General features: G+C 36.9%; 1 protein-coding gene across 8 annotated transcripts in view; it reads right to left on the minus strand.

Moving 5' to 3' along the window:
* The window catches only part of Epac (Exchange protein directly activated by cAMP), a 569,466-nt gene that overhangs the window by 15,370 nt on the left and 527,055 nt on the right, over positions 1-27,041 (minus strand). For 6 of the 8 annotated variants that reach the window (XM_073956939.1, XM_073956944.1, XM_073956945.1 and 3 more), the window contains 5 exons: positions 24,251-24,427; positions 23,767-23,928; positions 10,810-11,171; positions 10,347-10,600; positions 9,986-10,156 (listed from right to left, as the gene is read on the minus strand). In XM_073956939.1, coding sequence (XP_073813040.1) covers positions 9,986-10,156; positions 10,347-10,600; positions 10,810-11,171; positions 23,767-23,928; positions 24,251-24,427 — 1,126 coding nt within the window. Of the gene's footprint in view, positions 1-5,833; positions 6,104-9,985; positions 10,157-10,346; positions 10,601-10,809; positions 11,172-23,766; positions 23,929-24,250; positions 24,428-27,041 lie in introns of those variants that run through there. The other 2 variants (XM_073956943.1, XM_073956942.1) reach the window with 1 other exon arrangement.

The raw sequence follows: 27,041 nt of genomic DNA on the forward strand, positions 1-27,041 counted from the left end.
AACATAAACTAAATACGGACAAAATATTTTCAGATCTAAAGATTGGACCAAATCGGTTGCTCCATTAATGGGATATTGCGCGTACCATTTTAGCGAATATTTTTGTGAGTGAGGAACTGGAAGGAGTGGACCTATAAGAACCATCCAATATTCGAAGCAATAATACGATATGCAAAGCGTGGACCAACGCAGTATTTGATTCGGGATTTGTGGTGCGCACCAGCCACAACACTTGCTGGCTTGCCATTGAAAAAAACTTATACCATCGTAATAATGGCCTTGAGTGCAACCTGTTGCAAGAAAAATCAAAACGATTCGAGAGGATCTCGTAACATGCACTTTTTAGATATTTTGTATTCGAAGAATCTTATCAAAGTGTATATACCTGCTTTAGCCTAAAGGATACTTTTTTAAAAACCACGAGACCTTTAAACATTTTTTAAATATCCATAAGGGCTTTAGAAATATTTTAAAAAATCCATGAGGTTTTTAAAAATCCACGATGCCTTTAAAAATATGTTTTAAAAATCCACAAGGGCTTTAAAAAACGTTTTAAAAATCCACAAGGGCTTTAAAAAACGTTTTAAAAATCCACGAGGCCTTTAAAAATATTTTTAAAAGTTCACAAGGGCTTTAAAAAACGTTTTAAAAATCAACGAGACATTTAAAAAAATATTTTTAAAAATACACGATTCCTTTAAAAATATTTTAAAATATTTTTAAAATCACCGACGCCTTTGAAAATATTTTTAAAAATCCACGAGGCCTTTAAAAAATATTCTTAAAAATCCACGAGGCCTTCGGAGGCTTTTAAAACATATTTTTAAAAATCCACGAGGCCTTTAAAAAATATTCTTAAAAATCGACGAGGCCTTCGGAGGCTTTTAAAACATATTTTTAAAAATCCACGAGGCCTTTAAAAAGTATTCTTAAAAATCCACGAGTCCTTCGGAGGCTTTTAAAACATATTTTTAAAAATCCACGAGTCCTTTAAAAAATATTTTTAAAAATCCACGAGTCCTTTAAAATATATTTTTAAAAATCCACGAGTACTTTAAAAAATATTTTTAAAAATCCACGAGTCCTTTAAAAAATATTTTTAAAAATCTACGAGTCCTTAAAAAATATTTTTAAAAATCCACGAGTCCTTTAAAAAATATTTTTAAAAATCTACGAGTCCTTTAAAAAATATTTTTAAAAATCCACGAATCCTTTAAAATTTTTTTTAAAAATCCACGAGTCCTTTGAAAAATATTTTTAAAAATCCACGAGTCCTTTAAAAAATATTTTTAAAAATCCACGAGTCCTTTAAAAAATATTTTTAAAAATGCACGAGGCCTTTTGAGCCATTTAAAAATATTTCTAAAAATCCACGAGGCCTTCATTTTTTTTAAATCCACGAGAGCTTTAAAAGTATTTTTAAAACTCTAGGAGGCCTTGAAAAGTGTTTTTAAAACTCTACGAGGCCTTGGAAAGTATTTTTAAAAATTAACGAGACCTTTAAAATATTCCACGAGGCCTTCAAAAATATTTTAAAAAATCCACGAGGCCTTTGGAGGCTTTTAAAAAATATTTTTAAAAATCCACGAGGCCTTTTGATGCATTTAAAAATATTTTTAAAAATCCACGAGAGCTTTAAATGTATTTTTAAAACTCTACGAGGCCTTGAAAAGTGTTTTTAAAACTCTACGAGGCCTTGGAAAGTATTTTTAAAAATCCACGAGAACTTTAAAATATTCCACGAGGCCTTCAAAAATATTTTAAAAAATCCACGAGGCCTTTGGAGGCTTTTAAAAAATATTTTTAAAAATCCAGAGTCTTTTTTATGCATTTAAAAATATTTTTAAAAGTCCACGAGGCCTTAGAAAATATTTTTTAAAAATTCACGAGGCCTTTGGAAGCTTTTAAAAATATTTGTAAAAATTCACGAGACCTTTGGAGGCTTTAAAATATTTGTTTAAAGTCCTCGAGGCTTTTGGAGACATTTAAAAATATTTTTAAAAATCCACGTAGCATTTGGATGCCTTTAAAAATACTTTTAAACCCCACGAGGCCTTTAAAAATTGTGTTAAATATCCACGACGCCTTTAGGGGTCTTTAAAAATATTTTTCAAACTCCACGAAACCAAATCTTTCCCACACTTGGGTATAAAAAGTTTCTTGTTGAAAAACAAGAAACAAGGGAACTGATGAAGATCTGTGGCGAGATCTGAAACTATAGTATTCCCTGCCTTACCCCTTGGTAAACATAGCTAATTTTTTCCCACTAATAAATTAAAGTTGTTTTAATAAAATATTAAAACAACGACTATGGGATTAAGCCTGACTATTTTGAAAAACAAAATAGAAGTCGTCATCCCAAACAAAAAACGCGGGCACCGTCAAAATGTTTATTGCTGTAGTATGCAATACCAACAAATTAGTTATGTGTTTTTTCGTCGAGAATCGACGAACGCATAGCAGTGGGAAAGATTTGGTTTTGTTTGCAAGTGAAGTTGCTAGAGTTTAGGTAGTGCCAAAGAAATTCTCCATCAGAGTGTTTCTTTGCGCACGTATTTATTTGAGCTAGCAATTGACACTTGGGTATAACAAGTTTCTTGTTGAAAAACAAGAAACAAGGGAACTGATGAAGATCTGTCCTTTAAAAAATATTTTTAAAAATCCACGAGTCCTTAAAAAAATATTTTTAAAAATCCACGAGTCCTTAAAAAAATATTTTTAAAAATCCACGAGTCCTTTAAAGAATATTTTTAAAAATCCACGAGTCCTTAAAAAAATATTTTTAAAAATCCACGAGTCCTTTAAAAAATATTTTTAAAAATCCACGAGTCCTTTAAAAATATTTTTAAAAATCCACGAGTCCTTTAAAAATATTTTTAAAAATCCACGAGTCCTTTAAAAATATTTTTAAAAATCCACGAGTCCTTTAAAAATATTTTTAAAAATCCACGAGTCCTTTAAAAAATATTTCTAAAAATCCACGAGTCCTTTAAAAAATATTTTTAAAAATCCACGAGTCCTTTAAAAAATATTTTTAAAAATCCACGAGTCCTTTAATAATAATATTTTTAAGTATCCACGAGTCCTTTAAAAAATATTTTTAAAAATCCACGAGGCCTTTTGAGTCATTTAAAAATATTTCTAAAAATCCACGAGGCCTATATTTTTTTTTAAATCCACGAGGCCTTTAAAAGTATTTTTAAAACTCTAGGAGGCATTGAAAAGTATTTTTAAAAATCCACGAGGCCTTAATTTTTTTTTTAAATCCACGAGGCCTTTAAAAGTATTTTTAAAACTCTAGGAGGCATTGAAAAGTATTTTTAAAAATCCACGAGTCCTTTAAAAAATATTTTTAAAAATCCACGAGTCCTTCAAAAAGTATTTTTAAAAATCCACGAGTCCTTTAAAAAATATTTTTAAAAATCCACGAGTCCTTCAAAAAATATTTTTAAAAATCCACGAGTCCTTTAAAAAATATTTTTAAAAATCCACGAGTCCTTTAAAAAATATTTTTAAAAATCCACGAGTCCTTTAAAAAATATTTTTAAAAATCCACGAGTCCTTTAAAAAATATTTTTAAAAGTCCTTAAAAAAATATTTTTAAAAATCCACGAGTCCTTTAAAAAATATTTTTAAAAGTCCTTAAAAAAATATTTTTAAAAGTCCTTAAAAAAATATTTTTAAAAATCCACGAGTCCTTTAAAAAATATTTTTAAAAATCCACGAGTCCTTAAAAAATATTTTTAAAAATCCACGAGTCCTTTAAAAAATATTTTTAAAAATTCACGAGTCCTTAAAAAATATTTTTAAAAATCCACGAGTCTTTTAAAAAATATTTTTAAAAATTCACGAGTCCTTTAAAAAATATTTTTAAAAATTCACGAGGTCTGTGGAGGCTTTTAAAAATATTTGTAAAATTCCACGAGGCCTTTGGAGGCTTTTAAAAATATTTTTAAAAATTCACGAGGTCTTTGGAGGCTTTTAAAAATATTTGTAAAAGTCCACGAGGCCTTTGAAAATATTTTTAAAAGTCCACGAGGCCTTCAAAAATATTTTTAAAAATCCACGAGGCCTTTGGAGGCTTTTAAAAAATATTTTTAAAAATTTGTAAAAGTCCACGAGGCCTTTGAAAATATTTTTAAAAGTCCACGAGGCCTTCAAAAATATTTTTAAAAATCCACGAGGCCTTTGGAGGCTTTTAAAAAATATTTTTAAAAATCCACGAGGCCTTTGGAGGCTTTTAAAAAATATTTTTAAAAATCCACGAGGCCTTTGGAGGCTTTTAAAAAATATTTTTAAAAATCCACGAGGCCTTTTGATGCATTTAAAAATATTTTTAAAAATCCACGAGAGCTTTAATAGTATTTTTAAAACTCTACGAGGCTTTTGGAAGCCTTTAAAAATATTTTGAAAAATCCACGAGGCCTTTGAAGGCCTTTAAAAATATTTTTAAAAATCCACAGGGCATTTAAAAGTATTTTTAAAACTGTACGAGGCCTTTAAAAGTGTTTTTAAAAATATTTTTAAAAATCCACGAGGCATTTAAAAGTATTTTTAAAAATTCACGAGGCTTTTAAAAGCATTTTTTAAAATCCACTAGGACTTTAAAAGTATTTTTGAAAATACACGAGGCCTTTAAAATTATTTTTAAAAATCGACGAGGCCTTTAAAAATATTTTTAAAAATCCACGAGGGCTTTAAAAATATGTTTAAAAAAAATACACGAGGCCTTTGGAGGCCTTTAAAACATTTTTAAAAATCCACGAGGCCTTTAAAAGTATTTTTAAAACTCTACGAGGCCTTTAAAAGTGTTTTTAAAAATTCACAAGGCCTTTAAAAATATTTTTGAAAATCCACGAGGCCTTTACAAATCCACCAGGCCTTTGGAGGCTTTAAAAAAGAATTTTAAAATCCACGAGGCCTTTGGAGGCCTTTAAAAATATTTTTGAAAAAACCACGAGGCCTTTGGAGTCTTTAAAAAAAATTTAAAATCCACGAGGCCTTTCGTTGCATCTATAGACCCTTTCTGAAAGAAGTGGTGCTTCTTTATACCCTTTTCTAAATGGGACTTCTATGGTTCCATGAACCACCTATGGTTCTACGAACCATCTATGGCTCCATGGGAACCCAACACGACAGATGCGCTAGAAAATCTAACCCGTAAATTCCGAATAGAAAGAATTTTATTATTCTTTGAAGCCAAGTTAGGGACCCCAAAACAGAGTAATATAATAATTTTGCGATTGATTGAGAAGTCCTGTAGATATGAATATTGAAAATTAATATATGGAAGGCGGCTCCGCAATCACAAAACAAAATCAGCATTGCTTCGTATAATTATTACAGATATTCGATACTTTAGTTAACTAAAAAAAGCTTTAACAAATATTGGACCCATATTATTTGTCAAGCTATCACCATTAAAATCCTAAATTTTTAATACAGCAATCCATGGCGAAATGTTCAGTCGTAGGTGGTGTATGTATCTTCGTAGGCATAAAAAAAACACCATTAAATGTTTTTCGATGAGTTTTTGGTTATTGGAAATTCACTGTTTTTTTCTCCCTATTTGTAATCACAAAACATAAAAGGGAATGAAGAAATTTGAGATTGGCAATCAGTTGCAGAAACGAATATTTAAATTCAGCAATTTTTTTAGTCTGTTTCCTTTTTTTGGCAAATCTAACGGTCAAATACAAACAAATACAAAGGAATCAACGAGCGAACGAACGAACGAACGAGAACAGGTAAGTAAAATAACGCACACCAATTTACTGACATACACAGAATTTTCGCAAAAACGCACACACACACAAACAACAAAATACAAATACAAACGATTTTAATTAAGCATTCAAATGGATTTTTTGGCGGCCATGATTGTTGTTTTTGTCGTTTTATGGGGAGCTGGTAGTTTGTTTTCGTATTTTTTTCTTGTTAACAAGATGAGGGCATTTGGCAATAACAGCGGATGTATGGTAATTGTGGTTGTAGTTGTTGCATTTGACATTTTATAGCGGAAACACAGACACAAACGCACATACTGACAATAACAATTTTTGTTTTTTTTTTTTGTAATTGAACTTACCACACGATATCCTGGCTAGAAATTCACAGTGAATATATTTTAACTTTAGTATGTGTGTTTTGTTTTCATTTGTTTTTGTTATAATAATAAAACAAACTCTTTAAAAGCTACAGTCAAGTGTGGTTATAAGGAACACGTGTTACTTGCAAAAGTATAAAAAGTACCTACGTTGTCAGTCGTTATAACCACACTCCACTGTCCATAACAAATAATTGAAATAACGTTGTTGTTGCTGTTTTTGATTGTATTGGTTTTCATTCTAGCGTTGTATTGAATGTATAATTGTTTGTTTCAATTGTCCCTAAATGGACAGTTATTTTTCGTGTTTAAAACTATTAAATTAATTGTTTTTATTGTTTAAAACAAAAAGTTTTTAATTGCAAAAAAAAAAATATTTTTTATTTATCGTAGCTAGGAAATAACTGCTCAAATGAAGCATCCACAACGTGATCGAGAGTGGGACCATTATTTCATCATGATGGCATCAGGTCACCCTTTATGGTCAGAGGTATAGTGGCCAATAGAAGGTCATTTGTTTCATGAAGGATATTTTATGTATTCACGACCTATGCCTGGAAAAGAACCGTTACAGGTCTTCGGTCTATAGAATACCTGCCGAAAGTTCTCCTGTCCATAGAAGATCTGTCAAAGGTCTTCTTTGTATAGAACACCTGTAAAAGATGTTCTGTCCATAGAATACCTGAACAAGGTTTTCTGGCTCAAAAAGACCTGGAAGAGGTCTTTTGTCCACAGAAGATATGTTAAAGGTCTTCTGTCCATAAAAGACCTGTCCAAAGTCTTCTGTCTATAGAAGACCTGTCGAAGGTGTTCTGTCTATTGAAAACCTATTATAGGTCTTCTGTCTACAGAGACTTGTAAATTGTCTTCTGCCTAGGGAAGATCTTACTCTACAGAGGATCAGTAGGAAGACCTGTAAAAGATCTTCTGCCTATAGAAGACATGAAAAAGGTCTTTAGTCTATAGAAGACCTGCGAAAGGACTTCTGTTTATAGAAGACCTATAAACGGTCTTATAGGTTATTCTGTCTATAGAGGGTCTTATAGGTCTTCTGTCTATAGAACACCTGCAAATTGTCTTCCGTCTAAAGGTCTTCTGTCTATAGAAGACCTGTAAACGGTCCACCTTCCTGTCAAAAGTCCTCCTTCTTTAGAAGACTTGTCAAAGGTCTTCTGCCTCTAGAAGTCATCTCAAAAGTCTTCCTTCTATAGAATACCTGTCAAAGGTCTTCTGTCTCTAGAAAGCCTCTCAAAGGTCTTCTGTCTCTAGAAAACCTGTCAAAGGTCCTCTGTCTCTAGAAGACCTCTAAAAGGTCTTCTGTCTAAAGAAGACCTGTCAATAGTCTTCCTTCTATAGAAGACCTGTCAAAGGACTTCTGTACCTAGTAGACCTGTCAAAGGTCTTCCTTTTATAGGAGACCTGTCAAAGGTCTTCTTTCTCTAAAAGACTTGTCAGATGTCTTCCTTCTTTAGAAGCCTTGTCAAAGGTCTCCTGTCCATAGAAGACCTCTCAAAAGTCTTCTTTCTCTAGAAAACCTGTCAAAGGTCTTCTGTCTCTAGAAGACCTATCAAAAGTCCTCTGTCTAAGGACTTCTACACCTAGTAGACCGGTCAAAGGTTTTCCTTCTATAGACGACCTGTTATAGGTCTTCTTTCTCTAGAAGACCTGTCAAAGGTCTTCTTTCTCTAGATGACCTCTTAAAGGTCTTCTTTCTCTAGAAAACCTGTCAAAGGTCTTCTTTCTCTAGATGACCTCTTAAAGGTCTTCTTTCTCTAGAAGACCTGTCAAAGGTCTTCCTTCTTTAGAAGACCTGTGAAAGGTCTTCTTTCTCTAGAAGACCTGTCAAAGGTCTTCTTTCTCTAGATGACCTCTTAAAGGTCTTCTTTCTCTAGAAAACCTGTCAAAGGTCTTCTTTCTCTAGATGACCTCTTAAAGGTCTTCTTTCTCTAGAAGACCTGTCAAAGGTCTTCCTTCTTTAGAAGACCTGTCAAAGGTCTTCTTTCTCTAAAAGACTTGTCAGATGTCTTCCTTCTTTAGAAGCCTTGTCAAAGGTCTCCTGTCCATAGAAGACCTCTCAAAAGTCTTCTTTCTATAGAAGACCTGTTAAAGGTCTTCTTTCTCTAAAAGGTCTGTCAAAGGTCTTCTTTCTCTAGAAAACTTGTCAAAGGTCATCCGTCTCTAGAAGACCTGTAAAAAGTATTCGGCCCATAGAATACCTGTCAAAGGGCCTCTGTACCTATTAGACCTTTCCAAAGTCTTCCTTCTATAGAATACCTGCTAGAGGTAATCTTTCTGTAGAAGACCTGTCAAAGAACTTCTTTTACTAGTAGACCTGTTGAAGGTCTACTTTCTGTAGAAGATATGTCAAAGGCCTTCATTCTCTAAAAGATTTGTCAAAGGTCTTCTTTCTCTAGAAGACCTCTGAAAGGCCTGCTATCTCTAGAAGACCTGTTAAAGATCTTCCTTCTTTAGAAGACCTGTGAAAGGTCTTCTGCCTCTAGAATATCAGTCAAAGGTCTTCTGTCCATAGCCGAACTGTAAACCGTCTACCGCCTTTAGAAGACCTGTCAAAGGTGTTCTTTCTCTAGATGACCTCTTAAAGGTCTTCTTTCTCTAGAAGACCTGTCAAGGGTCTTCTTTCTCTAGAAGGCCTGTCAAAGGTCTTCCTTCTCTAGAAGACCTCTCCGAGGTCTTCTGTCTCTAGAAGACCTATCAAAGGTCTTCCTCCTTTAGAAAACTTGTCAAAGGTAATCCGTCTCTAGAAGACCTGTAAAAAGTATTCTGCCCATAGAAGACCTGTCAACGGCGTTCTGTCCCTAGTAGACCTTTTCAAGTTCTTCCTTCTATAGAAGACCTGTCAGAGGTAATTTTTCGTAGAAGACCTCTAAAAGCACTTCTGTTACTAGTAGACCTGTCAAAAGACTTCTGTATCTAGAAGACCTCTGAAAGGCATTCTGTCAAAGGTCTTCCTTATTTAGAAGACTTGTGAAAGGTCTTCTGTCTCAGAAGACTCATAGGTCTTCCTTCTTTAGAAGACTTGTCAAAGGTCTTCTGTCCATAGAAGACCTCACAAAAGTCTTCCCTCTAAAGAAGACCTGTTAAAGTTCTTCTTTCTCTAAAAGGTCTGTCAAAGGTCTTCTTTCTCTAGGAGACCTCTGAAAGGTCTTCCTCCTTTAGAAGACTTGTCAAAAGTCTTCTGTCTATAAAAAACCTTTGAAAAGTCTTCTGTCTCTCGAAGACCTTTTAAAGGTATTCTGCCCATAGAAGACCTGTCAAATGACTTTTGTCCCTAGGAGACCTCTCCAAGGTCTTCCTTCTATAGAAGACCTCTTTAAGGTATTTTTTCTCTAGAAGACCTGTCAGAGTGGTTCTGTTACTAGTAGACCAGTCAAAGGTCTTCTGTTTCCAGAAGACCTCTGAAAGATCTTCTGTCTCTAAAAGGTCTTCTGGATCTAAAAGACCTCTGAAAGGCCTGCTGTCTAAAGAAGACCTGTCAAAGGTCTTCTGTCCCTAGTAGACCTATCAAAAGTCTTTCTTCAGTAGAAGACCGTTTGAAGGTTTTCTTTCTCCAGAAGACCTGTTATACGCCTTCTTTCTCTTGAAGACCTGTCAAAGGTCTTCCTTATTTTGAAGACTTGTCAAAGGTCTTTTGACTCAGAAGAGCCTTAGAAGGCCTGTAAAGGTCTTCCTTCTTTAGAAAACCTGTAAAAGGTCTTCTGTCTCTAAAAGACCTGTAAAAAGTATTTGTTAATCTTCTCCGTTTATCGTATTTTTATGGTATAAAACATTTTATTCACCTTCTGTTAGAATTATCATCTTAATTTTAAACATCAAAGAACACACAATAAAATGGCAAACTCATTGCTTTTTTTTACCTACCTTGCCAAAATGATGACGACCAAAGGTGTGATAGAGCAGCTCATATTCGTGAACGGCCCAAAAGAGATCCCAATCGAATATGGTAATGTGATAGGCCAGCTCTTTGGTACTGAGCATTTCCAAGTCCATGTCGATGCCTTCGGTTGGTCCCTCCTGTTCGGGTAAAGGAGTCTGCAAATAAATGAGAGGAAACATACAAACAACAAAGTAAAGCAATGGGACAACGACATTAAATTTCAATCAAAAAGCCATTTGCATGCCATTGTGACACCAAAGAACATGGATGGCTATCCTGCAGCCATCACAGTGGCAGGCAACTGGCACACAAACACACAGGCACTCACACAAAAGGAGTACATACCAAACCATCTATGTGATCCTTAACGGAGACAAAGAGCCGTCCATTTAAGCTTAAACCAGTGGGTATACTGACATCGTTATCCTTGAATACGGAACGTTCACCATTCGATTTCACTTCGACGAGGCATAAATCCTCGGGGCCACGATTCAATTGCAATTTGTCCGCAGCACAGGCTTTAATTATTTCCGCAGTTGTGTGCAATGGGAAACGCAGCGTGCAATAGGTGTGGTCAGCACAATATACCCGAAATATGACTGGAGGGTGGTAAGAATCCGCAGGAGCAGTCATAACAGGCATCATCATGATAAAGTGGAGTAGATAAATGAAAATGAAAACAAAATATGCGGACATTGAATTAATGAAAGGAATTGATTTACGAAGAGAATTTCTAAATATTTATAAGGTGAAAATAAAGAACGGGGAGTGGTACAGGAATGTTGGGAAAATCTCCCACTTTACTTACTGTCATCATCCGGTCGTATCACTGTTTTCGATGGTGTTATATTTCCACTAAACAAACAAATCGGCTGGCCATTGGGTGGCAGTTTCCATTTTTGCCCGGCATTTTGGTTACGATCGTCTTGATAGCGTGCCATTTGTGTTAAAATGTTGTGTATAATACTGGTCTCCTCATGCAGTTCCGGATCAGCCTCCACTTCGGCGGCCAAATCTTCAATAAAATCACAGACACTGGGCTCATCGAAGGCAGCATGTCGCACGGCCATCACCCATTTTTGCATAAATTGTATAACGCGTTTCTTGAAATTAATAATATAGTCCCGTTCTTCGGGCGTTTGCGATCCATCATGAGAATCACAATGAAAAGTGCACAGAGAGTTAAGGAAACACAATGGGGGGAGGATATGGGCAAGATTTTTTTAATATAACTAATGAATATTTTATACCAAATAGAAATGTGGCAATGATTTCAGCAAATTTTTTAGAACAAAAATATGTTAGTCCCGACAAGATTTAGGAGAGAATGTCTTTTACAAGGTCTTCCTATAGAACAACATAAAGTCTTCCTAAAACAAGTTAAAAAGTATCAGTCGGCTTTGCCGACAGAGATATACCCTCAGCCTGTGCAAATTGAAACACTTTTTTACAAAAAAAAAATTATGTATTTAGGGGGTTTCAAAATTTTGGTCGTATGAACCGACAAAAATGTTGATTAGCATTAAAGTTCAAAAATTTTGCGGAAAAGGTACTTAAAGGAATGGACCGACATAGACCATGGGATTAATAGCAGGTCTTAAAGTGAACTTATCCAAAATTTTGTGTGGGAGGTACGGGATGGAGTGGATATTTGTCCACTCCATATTCCATATTCGAACCTGATCTATATCTGGTAGATAGTATGAGAATGTGCAAAGTATGGATCACATCGGTCACTCCCTTCAAGAGTTATCGTGCGCAAAATTGTTCCGAACATTTTTGAAGTTTTGTGGGGGAGGTACCTGAATGAGTGGACCGATATAGCCCATCTACGAATTTAAACTATGTTTTGATAAAATATTACGAAGGCCAAATTTTGGACCGAATCGACAGATCTGTTCGAGAGTTATCTTGCGCTCCAACCACTGCACAAGGTGTCCTAGGGGCTTTTTGCACCTTTCCGGCCATTTTCTCATGAAGTATGGACTTGCCCCTGATGAAACTTATACCGTCGTATGGGGGGAAGTGAATACAAGTTGCTGCAACAAAAATCAAAGCGATTCGAGAGCAGGTCCTATACTGAACTTATCCGAAATTTTGTGTGGGAGGTACCCGAAGGAGTGGGCCGATTAATTCCATATTGGAACCTCATCTAAGTCTGGTAGAAATTTCACGATGTGCAAAGTATGGACCAAATCGGTTACTCCCTTCAAGAGTTATCGTGCCCACAAATTTTCCGAACATTTGGGAACTTTTGTGGGGGAGGTACCGGAAGGAGTGGACCGATATAATCCATCTTTGAACTTAAACTAAGTTTGGACAAAATATTACGAAAGCCAAATTTTGGACCGAATCGGCAGTTCCGTTCGAGAGTTATCATGCGCTCCAACCACTACACACGGTGTCATAGGGTTTTTAGTAACTTTCAGGCTATTTTCTGAGGAAGTATGGACTTGCCCCTAATGAAACTTACAGCGTCGTATAGAGGACAGCGAATACAACTTGAGTAAACAAAAATCAAAGCGATTCGAGACCAGGTCCTAAACTGAACTTTTCCGAAATTTTGTGTGGGAGGTACCCGAAGGAGTGGACCGATTGAGTCCATATTGGAACCTCATCTAAGTTTGGTAGAAATTACACGATATGCAAAGTATGGACCAAATCGGTTATTCCCTACAAGAGTTATCGTACGCACAAGTTTTGCGACAATTTTTGAACATTTGTGGGGGAGGTACCTGAAGGAGTGGACCTATATGGTCCATCTTCGAACTTAAATCGAATCTGGACAAAATATTTGGATACCCAAAATTTGAACCGAATCGATTGATCCGTTCGAGAGTTATCGTGCGCACCAGCCAGACAGACAGACAGACGGACAGACAGACAGACGGACGGACATTGCTAGATCTACTCAAAATTGTCTGAAACGGATATCGTACAAACATACTTGGGGTCTAAAACCATTATTTCGATGAGGCACATTTTTGGTCGTATCAAAGTGTAAATACCCTCTTTAGCCTAAAGGCTGAGGGTATAACTACCACAAGGTCTTTCTATAATATAACATAAGATCTTCCTAAGGTTAAGTTCTTCTTATAGCAGAATTTTTGCCATAAGGCGTGGATTGTTTAACGATTTTTTGGTACCTATACCCAAGGCCTTAATGCGTGAATTTTTTACGAATTTTTGGTACCTATACCCAAGGCTTTAATGTGTGCATTTTTACGAATTTTTGGTACTTATACCCAAGGCCTTAAGGTGTGGGTTTTTTTACGAATTCTTGGTACCAATACCCAAGGCCTTAAGTTGTGGATTTTTTTAGAATTTTTGGTACCTATACCCGAAATTTTGGTACTTATATCCAAGGATTTAAGGCGTGTATTTTTTCGAATTGTTTAGAACATATACCCAACGCTGCAGGGAGTGGATTTTTAAAGAATTTTTGGTACCAATACCCAATGCCTAAGGCGTGGATTTCTCACAAATTGTTGGTACCTATACCCAAGGCCTTAAGGCGTGGATTTTTTAAGAATTTTTGTTACCTATTCCCAAGGCCTTAAGGTGTGGGGTTTTTTACGAATTCTTGGTACCTCTACCCAAGGCCTTAAGGCGTGAATTTTTTACGAATGTTTGATACCTATATTTTCTAAGAATTTTGTTACCTATACCCAAGGCTTAAGGTGTGAATTTTTACGAATTTTTGGTACCTATACCCAAGGCCTTAAGATTTTTTACGAATTTTTGGTACCTATACCCAATGCTTTAAGGCGTGGATTTTTAACGAACTTATATCCAAGGCTTTAAAGCGTGGATTTTTTTCGAAATTTTTGGTACCTATGTATGTTTATCCAATGCTTAAGGTGTGGGTTTTTTACGAATTCTTTGTACCTATACCCAAGGCATGAATATGTGGATTTTTTTACTAATTTTTGGAATCTATAACTAAGGACTTAAGGCGAGTTTTTTTACGAATTTTTAGTGCCTATACCCAAGACCTTAAGGCGTGGGTTTTTTACAAATTTTTGGTAGCCTTAAGGTGTGGATTTTTTTTTTAAAAAATTGGTAGCTATACCCAATGCCTTAAGGCCTGCGTACATAAGCTGCCTCGCCTGCTTACCCTGCTTGCTTCTGATAAAAGAATAAAAAAGAAAAGGGCAACCCAGTTCGAAATTTGCTCGGCCTTCTTTATTCTGTTATTTTTATTATGTCAGAAATGAAGCAGGAAAGCAAGGTAACCAGGCGAGGCAGCTTATGTACGCAGGCCTTTAAGGCGTGGCATTTTTCCGAATTTTTGGTTCGTATACCTAAGGCCTTAAGGTGTGGATTTTTAAGAATTTTTGGTACCAATACTTAAGGCTTTAAGGCGTAAATTTTTTACGAATTTTTGGTACCTATACCCAAGGCATGGATTCTTTTAAGAATTTTTGGTACCTATACCTAAGAACTTTTTGAGTTTTTTACAAATTTTGGTACCTATATCTAAGGCATTAACAAGTGGAGTTTTTTTTTAAGAATTTTATGGACTGTCTTATAGAAGAAGAAAGGATGGGCTTCAAAAAAGACTTCAATGATTTAATAGAAGACCACAGAGAAGATCACAAGGTCTTCTTATAGAAAAACTCAAGGTCTGTTTTCAGGTCTTCTTATAAAGGACCACTATGCCTTGTGAAGAAGACCAAAGGGTCTTTCTGAAGATGACCACAAAGTATTCTTATAAAAGAACAGCAGGTCTTCTTACAGAAGACGACAAGGTCTTCTTATAGGAGACATTAAGGTCTTCTTATAGAAGACGGCAAGGTATTCTTATAGAAGACGAAAAGGCCCTCTTATAGAAGACCAAAAGGTCGAAGGTCTTCCAGTAGAAGACCACAAGGTCTGCTTATAGACGACCACAAGGTCTTCTTATAGATGACCACAAGGTCTTCTTATAGACGACCACAAGGTGTTCTTATAGAAGACCACAAGGTCTTCTTATAGAAGACCACAAGGTCTTCTTATAGAAGACCACAAGGTCTTCTTATAGAAGACCACAAGGTCTTCTTATAGAAGACAACAAGGTGTTCTTATAGAAGACCGCAAAGTCTTCTTACAGAAGGCCACAAGGTCTTCTTATAGAAGACCACAAGGTCTTCTTATAGAAGACCACAAGATCTTCTTATAGAAGAGCACAAGGTTTTCTTATAGAAGAGCACAAGGTTTTCTTATAGAAGAGCACGAGGTCTTCTTATAGAAGACCTCAAGGTCTTCTTATAGAAGACCACAAGGTCTTCTTATAGAAGACCACAAGGTCTTCTTATAGAAAACCTCAAGGTCTTCCTACAGAAGACCACAGGGTCTTCTTATAGAAGACAACAAGGTCTTCTTATAGAAGACCACAAGGTCTTCTTATAGAAGACCACATTCTTCTTATAGAAGACCACAGGGTCTTCTTATAGAAGACAACAAGGTCTTCTTATAGAAGACCACAAGGTCTTCTTATAGAAGACCACATTCTTCTTATAGAAGACCACATTCTTCTTATAGAAGACCACAAGGTCTTCTTATAGAAGACCACAAGGTCCTCTTATAGAAGACCATGAGGTGCTCTTATAGAAGACGGCAAGGTTTTCCTATAGAAGACTACAATGTCTTCTTGTAGAAGACCAAAAGGTCGAAGGTCTTCCTATAGAAGACCATAAGGTCTTCTTATAGAAGACCACAAGGTCAATATCAATATCTTCTTACAGAAGACGAGAAGGAAAAAAACCACATTGTCTTCCTATAGAAGACCGCAAGGTCTTCTTACAGTAGACCATTAGGTCTTCTTATAGAAGACCATAAGGTCTTCTTATAGTAGACCACTAGGTCTTCTTATAGAAGACCATAAGGTCTTCTTATAGAAGACCATACGGTCTTCTTATAGAAGACGACAAGGAAAAAAACCACATTGTATTCCTATAGAAGACCACAAGGCCTTCTTACAGAAGACGTTAGGGTCCTCTAATAGAAGACCTCAAGTAGACCACAAAGTCTTCTTATAGAAGACCACAAGGTCTTCTTATAGAAGACTAAGGTATCTTCTTATGGAGGACCACAATGTCTTCTTACAGAAAACCACAGAAGGCTTCAAGGTTTTATAGATGACGAGAAGGTTTTCTTATAGGAGACATCAAGGTCTTCTTATAGAAGACCACAAAGTCTTCCTACGGAAGACCACAAGGTCTGGTTGTAGAACACTGCAAGGTGTTCTTATAGAAGATCACAAGGTCTACTTATAGAAGACCACAAGGTCTTCTTATGGAAGACCACAATGTCTTCTTATAGAAGAACACAAGGCCTTCTTATAGACGACCACAAGGTCTTCTTATGGAAGACCACAAAGTCTTCTTTTAGAAGACTACTAGTCTTCTTATAGAAGACCACAAGGCCTTCTGATAGAAGATCATCAGCCCTTCTTACAGAAGGCGTCTTTTAGAAGACCATAAAGTTCTCTTATAGAAGAGCAGAAGGTCTTTTTATAGAAGACCACAAGGTATTTTTATAGAAGACCACAAGGTTTTTTTTATAGAAGACCACAAGGTCTTCTCATAGATGTCCTCAATATATTCCTATAGAAGACCAAGGTCTTCCTATAGAAGACCACAAGGTCTTCTCATAGATGTCTTCAGTATATTCTTATAGAAGACCACAAGGTTTTCCTATAGAAGACCACAAGGTCCTCTTAGAGAAGACGGCAAGGTTTTTCCATAAAATACGACAATGTCTTCTTATAGAAGACCAAAAGATCGAAGGTCTTCCTATAGGAGACCACAAGGTCTTCTTATAGAAGACCACTAGGTCTTCTTATAAAAGACCACAAGGTCTTCTTATAGAAGGCCATAAGGTCTTCTTATAGAAGACCATAAGGTCTTCTTATAGAAGACCACAAGGTCAATATCAATATCTTCTTATAGAAGACGACAAGGTAAAAGACCACATTGTCTTCCTATAGAAGACCACAAGGCCTTCTTACAGCGGACGCCAGGGTCCTCTAATAGAAGACCACAAGGCCTTCTTATAGTAGACCACAAAGTCTTCTTATAGAAGACCACAAGGTCTTCTTATAGAAGACTAAGGCATCTTCTTATGGAGGACCACAATGTCCTCTTACAGAAAACCACAGAAGGCTTCAAGGTTTTATAGAAGACGACAAGGTTTTCTTATAGGAGACATCAAGGTCTTCTTATAGAAGACCACAAGGTTTTCTTATAGAGGACCACAAAGTCGTCCTACGGAAGACCACAAGGCCTGGTTTTAGAACACTGCAAGGTGTTCTTATAGAAGATCTTCCATAGAATACCACGAGTCCCCTTTATGGAAGATCTTCTTATTGCAGTCCACAAAGTCTTCTTATAGAAGACCACAAGGTCTTCTTGTAGAAGAGCACAAGGCCTTCTTATAGAAGTCTACAAGGCCTTCTTATAGATGACCCTAAGGTCTTTTTATAGAAGTCCTTAAGGTCTTCTTATAGAAATCCTCAAGTTCTTCTTATAGAAGACAACAACGTCTTCCTTATAGAAGACCAAAGGGTATTTATCTAAAAGACCACAATGTCTGCATATAGAAGACCACAGGTTCCTTCTATAGAAAACTACAAGCTTTTCTTGTAGAAGATTTTAAAGCCTTCTTATAGAAGACATCATGATCTTCTTATATATGACCTCAAAATGACCAAACGATCTTCTTATAGAAGACCACAAAATCTTCTTATAGAAAACCTCAAATCTTCCTATAGAACTCCACAACATTTTTCGATGAAGGGTCTTTTCACATATCTATCACTTATTTAGTTTGTCTTCATAAAATTTCTACCCAAAAAAGTAACATAACCTCACAAATATTAAAAATATTAACCTACTTCTTCATCTCCTTCTTAAATAGCAAACCATATCCGAATTAAATATTCAAAATGCGTTCGACAACACTTGTCACACACTTGCAACAGATGTGTGTGTGTGCGACAAACAATATTTTATGATCTCATATCGCCCGCAGGGGCTTTAAGCATCATCTTTCGTGCTGCGAAAGCAAATAATTTCATTTTCGGTGGTGTGGTATTTTGGGAATAAATGCAAAACATTGTTGCACTCACTTACTGGCCAATGGCTATTGTTATGACCTTCCAGACAACATTCTATCTTTGAACACTTCGTTTACCACCATTTTAAGTGACATCCATACAAAATAGATACACTTTCGAAATGTGGTTCCCTAGGTACTAGAAGAGAGAGGAAGAGTATCATCAACATCATTGTTTAAGAAAAAGACACAGACACACACACATACCGACCAACAATTATGTACGTGTATAGTCAATATGATACTAGTACGTGCTGAGGATATTTTTGTTTTTCGCAGGGGTCACGTCACGACACTTGCAAGATTGTAACAGTTTCAAGTTACTCTTCTTTTTTGCCACACAATTACAATATGATGTGACAACGAAGATGAATGTGAAGCAGAGGGAGAAGTGAAAAAACACTTAAGTGCCATTTTTGGTATGGACAACGGACATGTTGAAGTGTTCCATTTTGGTCAACTGTCAGAATTTATTAAATAATCAGACAGAAAGGTAGCAACGAAATGAGTAAGGGAGTAAGGGGGAATTTATTGAAGTTTTCGGATTTCTATTGTAGACGACGTGTAACGGTTAAAGGGCCAATTGTTAACTAGTGTTGATCTTCTACGAATCACATTGACCCGAAATGAATTTACAACGGAGAAAGGCTGTTGTATGCTTTTATGTAGGTAATACCATTAGATCGCTTTTGGCGGATTACCAGGATATCACAATCCTAGGCAATGAACGGGGAACAGCGCTAGTAAAACCAATGTTTGAATTTGGCTCTGTCCACAGCTAAATAAAAAATGACTGCCGGTCCGTAATTTTAAATAGCATTTCATGGAATTGATAATATACTTTTTGGAAGTTTGCTGCTTACAGTTTTAGGCGTTTATGCGGTGGGTATCATAAACAGTGGGCATAACAGACCAAATCAACATATTTGAGACCCACATCTTGGTAAATATTGGGTTCCCCTGGAAAAAATTTACTGTTGTAGTCCTGATTACATCGACTAACACCTATTAAATATTCTGCACTATCCCAAAACTGGCTTTAAACTAAGAAAGTCTCCCAGAAGACAGGTCAGAGCACACTTCCAAGTGGATTGCTCGAGTTGACAAACAGACAAATATTTCGGGATACAGTTGTTGTAACCTAGGATTTCGAGGACAAGACGTTTTCAGATCAAAAGGACCGGGAAAATCAAGTCCGGCATTAGTTAATGTTCAATCCGTGACCAGAACATCAACATTTTAGGCGGTTGCAAATTTCCTCAGTGTTATGCTGGCTTACAGAGTATTTCAGCCATCAAAGTTTTGTTAACAAGTGGCGATAACAACGAACTCGGCGATAAACAGTAGGTCCCATATCATTGAACCAAAATTAATCGGTGTGCACACATTGATATGAGAGAAGTCTCCCGTGTCCCTTTGGGGATGTGTATGGGAACATATGTATGTAGGTGTGGGCTTAGCTTTCGTATTGCACCAGGCTGTTCAATACAACATGTCAGTTGTGAAGATCCCAAGGTAGAGTTGCTTAACGTTTACTTTTAGCCGATAAATAGATGTACTTTATATTATAGGCCCAATATTATCCCGCTTTTCGAAGGTCATAACCGACTAGGCTTGGGGGACTTTATTGCTCATCATAAGTTGTAGCATTCGGTTCTCGGAAATGACCAGAGGGATATATTGTTGGCTGAGCAGATTGATAGCTCGACTTTTTGCATGGTCAATGAGGACGCCCCTACCAGAATTAGCGGAGAGTGTCTCAGTTTGCCAGATATAACCATTGTGGAACCTGGTCCAACAAATAAGGTCACCTGGTAACCCGACGTTTCTCTTGGGTCAGACAATCTCTCCTTAATTGTCTTCATCAGAAGACCACCCGATTTCTTCACCTCTGAACACCACACTTTCATCAATCATGGGAAAGCTAATTAGCCTAGATTCAGACAGTTCAGAAACCTGCTCAACCCTTCTGATGTTTATTCCTATACATAATCACTGCTGCAGTCGCCTAATTTCCCAGCAGAGTCGACGGGATTGGCAAGTGATCGTGCTGAGCTTCGTCGTGCCAACCACAGCGACCCCAAAATCGCCGAGCTGACAGTAGAAGTTAACAGTTTGGCAGGTGAGTTTAAGCGGGGAAGTGGATAAATCATTTGAAGAGTTACAAAATTGTAGGTAGAACAAGTGAATTGCGGGTAACGGTTAAGTCACTCTAATACGCTGGAAAGAAGGTAGACAGGACCTCAGTCATGTTTGGCGACGTTACGCTGACTGATTATTTTAATCGACAGTTTGTTAATCACCCCGGGAGTGATAGGGCATTAGACCTCTTCTTGCGGAGGATGAAACCCACCAATTTCCAATAGATGATGTTGTAAATGTCATCAGCAACGCTAAATCATCCAAAGCTTTGGGCCCTGATGGCATCTCTATGGTAATGCTGAAATAGCTGGACGACCCGGGAGTGGAGTATATCATTAAAGTTCTTAACCTGTCGTAAGCCACCCACATCCTGGCCGAAATCTGCAAAATCGGCTAAGATTAGTACATCACTGCACACCATCTCCACACATATTAGCTGCGGACTCAACCAGAGCAAGCCGTGCTATGGAACAGTAATGGTGGCGCTTGACTTAGCAAAAACCTTTGATACTGTTGAGGATATTGCAGAGCAGACTACCCTCCGACCAAGATTGATTATATGTGTGGACGCCAGTCATATGTGGAATTCAGGACCAAGAAGTCCAAAGTGGGGTGATATCTCCGGAACTGTTTAACCTTTACCTTTTCGGTATCCACACCATTCCGACGCCATAGAGATCATACTGTAAGATCTTGGTGTCAGGAACCATTCCTAATGTCATTTGTGAAAGGCTGGACTCCTATTTGCCTGATCTTACAACACGCGAGGAATATGAAATTATCCACGGCTAAATCTATAGTCACAATTTTCAACACACGGACTGCATAGCTGAGCACTGAGTTGAAAGTCATGATCGATGTTAGCAGAGTTCCGACCACTTACTACCTTATGATTTCGGGGTCATATTCGACAGCTTGTTCACTTAGTCAGCGACTGTATCAGCAATCTGCGACATGCTGAGATGTAAGAACAAGTTCCTCAAGTCCCTAGCACTTTGGGTGCAGATAAAGAAACCTTGCTGACTACATAGAACGTGATAGGTCGGTCGGTGGTAAGCTATGCAGCTCCAGTTTGGTTAAACATGTTAAAACATCGTTCTTTGAACTGCAAGTGGATGCCTTCTCATATCTTAAGTGGACTATTTACATAAGGTGGCAAAGATTCATGCGGTTCAGCAACACAATAGCATGTTTTCGTTGCAGTATGTGTTTGGGTTTTACCGCGAGAGTAATCCTAATCACCATATGGTGGATACGACCTGGAAAGAGAGGTCCAACGTTACAAGAGAGAACCCCTACACCGGCAAGCCTATAAAGCAGGTTTGAATAGCTGATGCAGTCGCAGATGCTATAAATAACTAACTGAACCGAAAATCCACTGAAGACATGAGGAGGCATCCAGTTGCAGTTCACAGGGCGATAATCTGACATGGTTGAATATTTTTTCATCGCGTTGCAGTTATTTTCAGGGACCACACTGGCGCCGCATAGCTTACCACCTACCTCTCGCGTTTTATGTGGTCAGCAAGGGGTGGGGGTGGTTACTGTTATATGGGGGCTATACCAAAACATGGACCAATGTTGACGAAAACCTCAAATGTCAAATTACAGCTAGTTCCGTCAAAAAATTTAGCTAAAATCCCCAAAATACCGTTATATAGGGGCTATTCCAAACTTTGAACCTACATCGACGATTTTTAGTGGAGAGGATTCGGGCACTAGTTCGTTAAAAAATGTAACTAAAATCCCCAACATACCTTAAATCGGGAGGTACCGGTATATGGGGACTATACCAAAATATACACCTACCTCGGCAAGTTTTAGTGAAGAAGGTTTTTTAGTCATTGAAACCCTCAAATATCAAATTTCAGCTAATCCGCTCAAAAAGTGTAGCTAAAAGCCTCAAAATACCTTTAATCGTGAGGCACAGTTATACATATGGGGGCTATACCAGAATGTGGATCTATCTTGAAAATTTTCAGTGGAGAAATTTCTTGGCCATTGGGTAGCCCAATTGTTAAATTTCTGCTAGTTCGGACAAAAATCCAGCTGAAAGCCTCAAAATATTTTAAATCGGGAGGTACCGTTATATGGGGTCTATGCCAAAACGTCGACATATCTTGGAAATTTTTAGTGCAGAAGTTTTTTGGACCTCAAATGTCAAATTTAAGCTCTTTCGGTTAAAAACCTGGCTAAAAGCCTCAAAAACTTTAAGTGGGGAGATACCCTTATATGGGGCATATACGTGGACCAATCTCCAGCATTTCTGGTGCAGACGTTTTTTGACCTTTAGAAATTCCAAGTGCCAAATTGGAGCCAATTCGGGTGGAAAAAGTAGCTAACATTTCAAAATACCTTAAATCGGGAGGTACCGGTTTATGGGCTGGACCTATTTCGAAAATTTTTAGTGGAAAAATTCTTGGCCATTGGGAACATCAAACGTTAAATTTCGGCTAATTCGGTCAAAAAATGTAGCTATACGCCTCAAAATACTTAAAATCGGGTCGTACCGATTTTGCTTGGTAATCGCAAACCCTATCGAAAGAAATGTGGAAAATATGGTAGAACTGAAAATTACCTACAAAATTTTTTTAGTTCCATTTCGATAGGGCTTGTGGTTTCCAAGCCAAATACTGAGAACCTAAAAAAGACCTAAATGTGTGACCTTTGACCGCGATTTATTTAAAAATCCCCGCGACGATTTTTTTAGGTTTTTTGATTTTTCTCGTTTATGAGAAAAACTTCCCAGGTATAAACTCCATTCATTTAAAGTTAGTTCAGGCGCACCGTGTACTGTCGCCTACTGATTTAAAGGGGTTTCTCCACTTCTTATTGTCAGAGTTGTGGTTGTTGAACAGGTTAGACTGCCTGTGGCAATTCTTTGGGCTGCATACTGACAGATTTAAAAATGTACCTTGGGCCGGGGCGATTTGTATGGAAGAAAAAACACCTTATTGGGCCTTTCGCGTTTCTGATTCCTGGGATTGTACTGCGCAAAGAAGTCCACTAGACCATATGTCTACGGTGAAAATCGAGCCTCCCGATTTTGACTTGACGTTTTTTATCCACAAGGCCAAAACTGCCTTAAAGAGCGTTCCAATTTGTGATGTACTAAATAGTTCTTAAATATTTTCTTGGCTACAATTTTTTGTCTTATTGTAAGATCGAAAATCTCACTGGATTGGCTGTTATATGCCAAAATATCAAAAAAAAACTTTTATGAAAAACTTCAAAATCGGGAGGTTCGATTTTCACCTTAGGGTCTAGTGGACTTTTTTGCTCAGTACAATCCCAGAAATCAGAAACTCGAGGGGCCCAAGAAAGTGTTGAAATCGCCCCACCCCAATATACAATATATACCTTAGCATAACTATGTAGTCATTTGTTCGTTCTATTATATAGAAGTCCCTCACACTTAAATGTTGAAACAGAAAAAAATTGCTCAATTTTTCAACAATTTCCCCCTTTATCACTAAATTTTTATAATTTCTTATTGTAGTTTTTGTTGTTGTTTTGAAAAGGATATTAATTAGCCAATTCATCCACCAGCTGGACCACTGGCATAAAAACAATGTGGGTTAAAAGGAAATCATCTAAGAATGGATCGACACCACTAATTTGTCCACCCAAGCGTGTCTCTAATAAATGTTCCAACATTTTCGATGGTGTACCCGACATGACAGTGTATCTGAAACAAAAGACGAAGAAGGGAATAAAAACACCAATAAAATAAAACTTTAAACAATTTTATAAGGAGGAGAGGCGAGGGAATTGAAGAAAGGGGAGGCTTTGAAGAAAAGCCATCAATTTAAAATTAAAGTTCTTGGCATTAAAGACACCTTAGGTGGTATGTCTGAGCGCCATGAAATCGTTTGCGGATTAGTTGATGCCACAACTAAGGCAAATGGTTGTTGCTTGGCTTGTGCAATGTTTTCTCAAGGTGCATGTATGTGTGTGTTCTAAGTATTGAAGAGTTTCTTTTTCCCCCTCCAACCACCACTTGGACTTACTTGAATGCTGAATGTTGTCCTCTTTGTTTTGCCACACGTTCCAATACTAAAACGTCTTTGCCATGTTCCTGAAGTCTTAAAGTATTTGCCTCGACATCACGTAGAATACGATTAAAATGCTCCTTATCCACGCGCAACAGATGGCAATTGTTTTCCTTTAGAACGATGGTAGCAGCTCTGCAAGAGAAGAGAGAGAGAAGGACCACAAAAAAAAAAAAACATAAATGGATTATGAATTCGTTTTAAAAAAAACTTTATATGAATTAAAATAAAAAATTCCCAGAATCTTTAATTTAATATCAACAGTAATCTGTAATGAAATTTCGTTGTTGTTTGCCTTTAATTGCTTTCAATTAAAATTTTATTTGATTTTAGTTTCCTGTTTGCCTGCCGGACTACATGTTTCGTTTTGCAGGCAGGCATTTCTAGCATTTCGTGTTTACCACATTTATTTCATGTTGCCTCTTGTCCGTTGTGTATGCCGTGGGTGTTTTTATTGTTGTTGCTGTTGCATCCTACTACTCTGGATGCTGATTCTGCATTTAGGGCATCAGGGTGGGGGACGGTATTTTTAACTGCATGCAATGCAGTTTTGTTAATTGAAATTTAATCCTTGTTTGGTAACTTTACTAAGGATATCGTGGTGTGTGACATTGCCAAAAAAAACTAACACAAACAACATGCTTGGCAAACACATAGATATGTACACATACATATGAAGAATCAAAGGAGCTATGTATTGGAAATACAAAAAATGCAGGACATTTTAAAAGTATCAGAATGGGGAGGGATATTTAGTTTACATTTAGAAAGTTTAAAGGTTCCAGGCGTGTACTAAGTTGAGTTGGTTGGGCTGGACAGGTCCGGTTCCTGAATGAATGTTAGTAAATTGAGTAAAGGGTCCATAGTAAAGAGTCCATAATGGCTTTTACTTCTTAAGATCTTCTCCTGCAACGACGGATCTCCTTCCAATAGAAGATCTCAAAAATATTTTTTAAATAGAAGAGCACCTATAATTAATGGTCTTCTTTAGATAGCTGACCTCATACGGGCCTTCTTTAGATAAAACAACTCCCACTTAAAGGTCCTTTTGAGGTTTTCCTTAGGTGGAAAACATTCTAATGGTCTTCTTTAGATATGAGTCTTTCTAGGGGACTTGAACACCTCCCAAAAGTCTCAAATTGATGGTAGACATCCAATAGGTCTTTTTTATACCCCATACCATCGTGTGAAGGGTATATTAAGATAATTTTTTGGTAACACGTCGAACTATTCATATAAAGTATATATGGGGATTTCTGAGTGAAATCGGATAATATTTCAAAATGTTCAGTATACTTTCAGAAATACTCATAACTTTTTTAATATTGGTCCAATTAGAAAAAAATATTTTTATTTATGTTTTATTGTTTATTAGCTATTTAATAAAAAAAAATAGCACAGTAGGCTAGGATGCAATGTTCTCGATTTAATATTTAAATTTAATTTTTAACAATGATTCTACTCTTCGATTTTCTTGAATTTGTTTTGAGGATTTACTCTTCGGGTCCTTAAACGCACCCTTTCTATAAGAAAGGGTCCTTAAACGCACCCTTTCTATAAGAAAGGGTCCTTAAACGCACCCTTTCTATAAGAAAGGGTCCTTAAACGCACCCTTTCTATAAGAAAGGGTCCTTAAACTCACCCTTTCTATAAGAAAGGGTCCTTAAACGCACCCTTTCTATAAGAAAGGGTCCTTAAATGCACCCTTTCTATTAGAAAGGGTCCTTAAACGCACCCTTTCTATAAGAAAGGGTCCTTAAAAGGCACCCTTTCTCTGAGAAAGGGTCATTAAAAGCACCGTTTCTATAAGAAAAGTTCCTTAAAAAAAAACCGTTTCTATAAGAAAATGTCCTTAAAAGCACCCTTTCTATAAGCAAGGGTCCTTAGCAGCACCCTTTCTATAAGAAAGCGTCCTTAGCAGCACCCTTTCTATAAGAAAGGGTCCTTAGCAGCACCCTTTCTATAAGAAAGGGTCCTTAAAAGCACCTTTTCTATAAGAAAGGGTCCTTAAAAGCACCTTTTCTATAAGAAAGGGTCCTTAGCATCACCCTTTCTATAAGAAAGGGTCGTTAAAAGCACCCTTTCCATAAGAAAGGGCCCTTTAAAGCAACCTTTCTATAAGAAAGGGTCCTTAAAAGCACCCTATCTATAAGAAAGGGTCCTTAAAAGCACCCTATCTATAAGAAAGGGTCTTTAAAAGCACCCTATCTATAAGAAAGGGTCCTTAAGAGCACCCTTTCTATAAGAAAGGGTCCTTAAAAGCACCCTTTCTATAAGAAAGGGTCCTTAAAAGCACCCTTTCTCTAAGAAAGGGTCCTTAGAAGCACCCTATCTATAAAAAGGGTCCTTAGAAGCACCCTATCTATAAAAAGGGTCCTTAAAAGCACCATATCTATAAGAAAGGGTCCTTAAAAGCACCCTTTCTATAAGAAAGGGTCCTTAAAAGCACCCTTTCTATAAGAAAGGGTCCTTAAAAGCACCCTTTCTATAAGAAAGGGTCCTTAAAAGCACCCTTTCTATAAGAAAGGGTCCTTAAAAGCACCCTTTCTATAAGAAAGGGTCCTTAAAAGCACCCTTTCTATAAGAAAGGGTCCTTAAAACACCGTTTCTATAAGAAAGGGTCCTTAAAAGCACCCTTTATATAAGAAAGGGTCCTTAAAAGCACCCTTTCTATAAGAAAGGGTCCTTAAAAGCACCCTTTCTATAAGAAAGGGTTCTTAAAAGCACCCTTTCTATAAGAAAGGGTCCT

The sequence above is a fragment of the Musca autumnalis genome, unplaced genomic scaffold (genome assembly GCF_047663935.1).
Source record: "Musca autumnalis isolate F117 unplaced genomic scaffold, ASM4766393v1 scaffold_5, whole genome shotgun sequence".
Lineage (NCBI taxonomy): Eukaryota > Metazoa > Arthropoda > Insecta > Diptera > Muscidae > Musca > Musca autumnalis.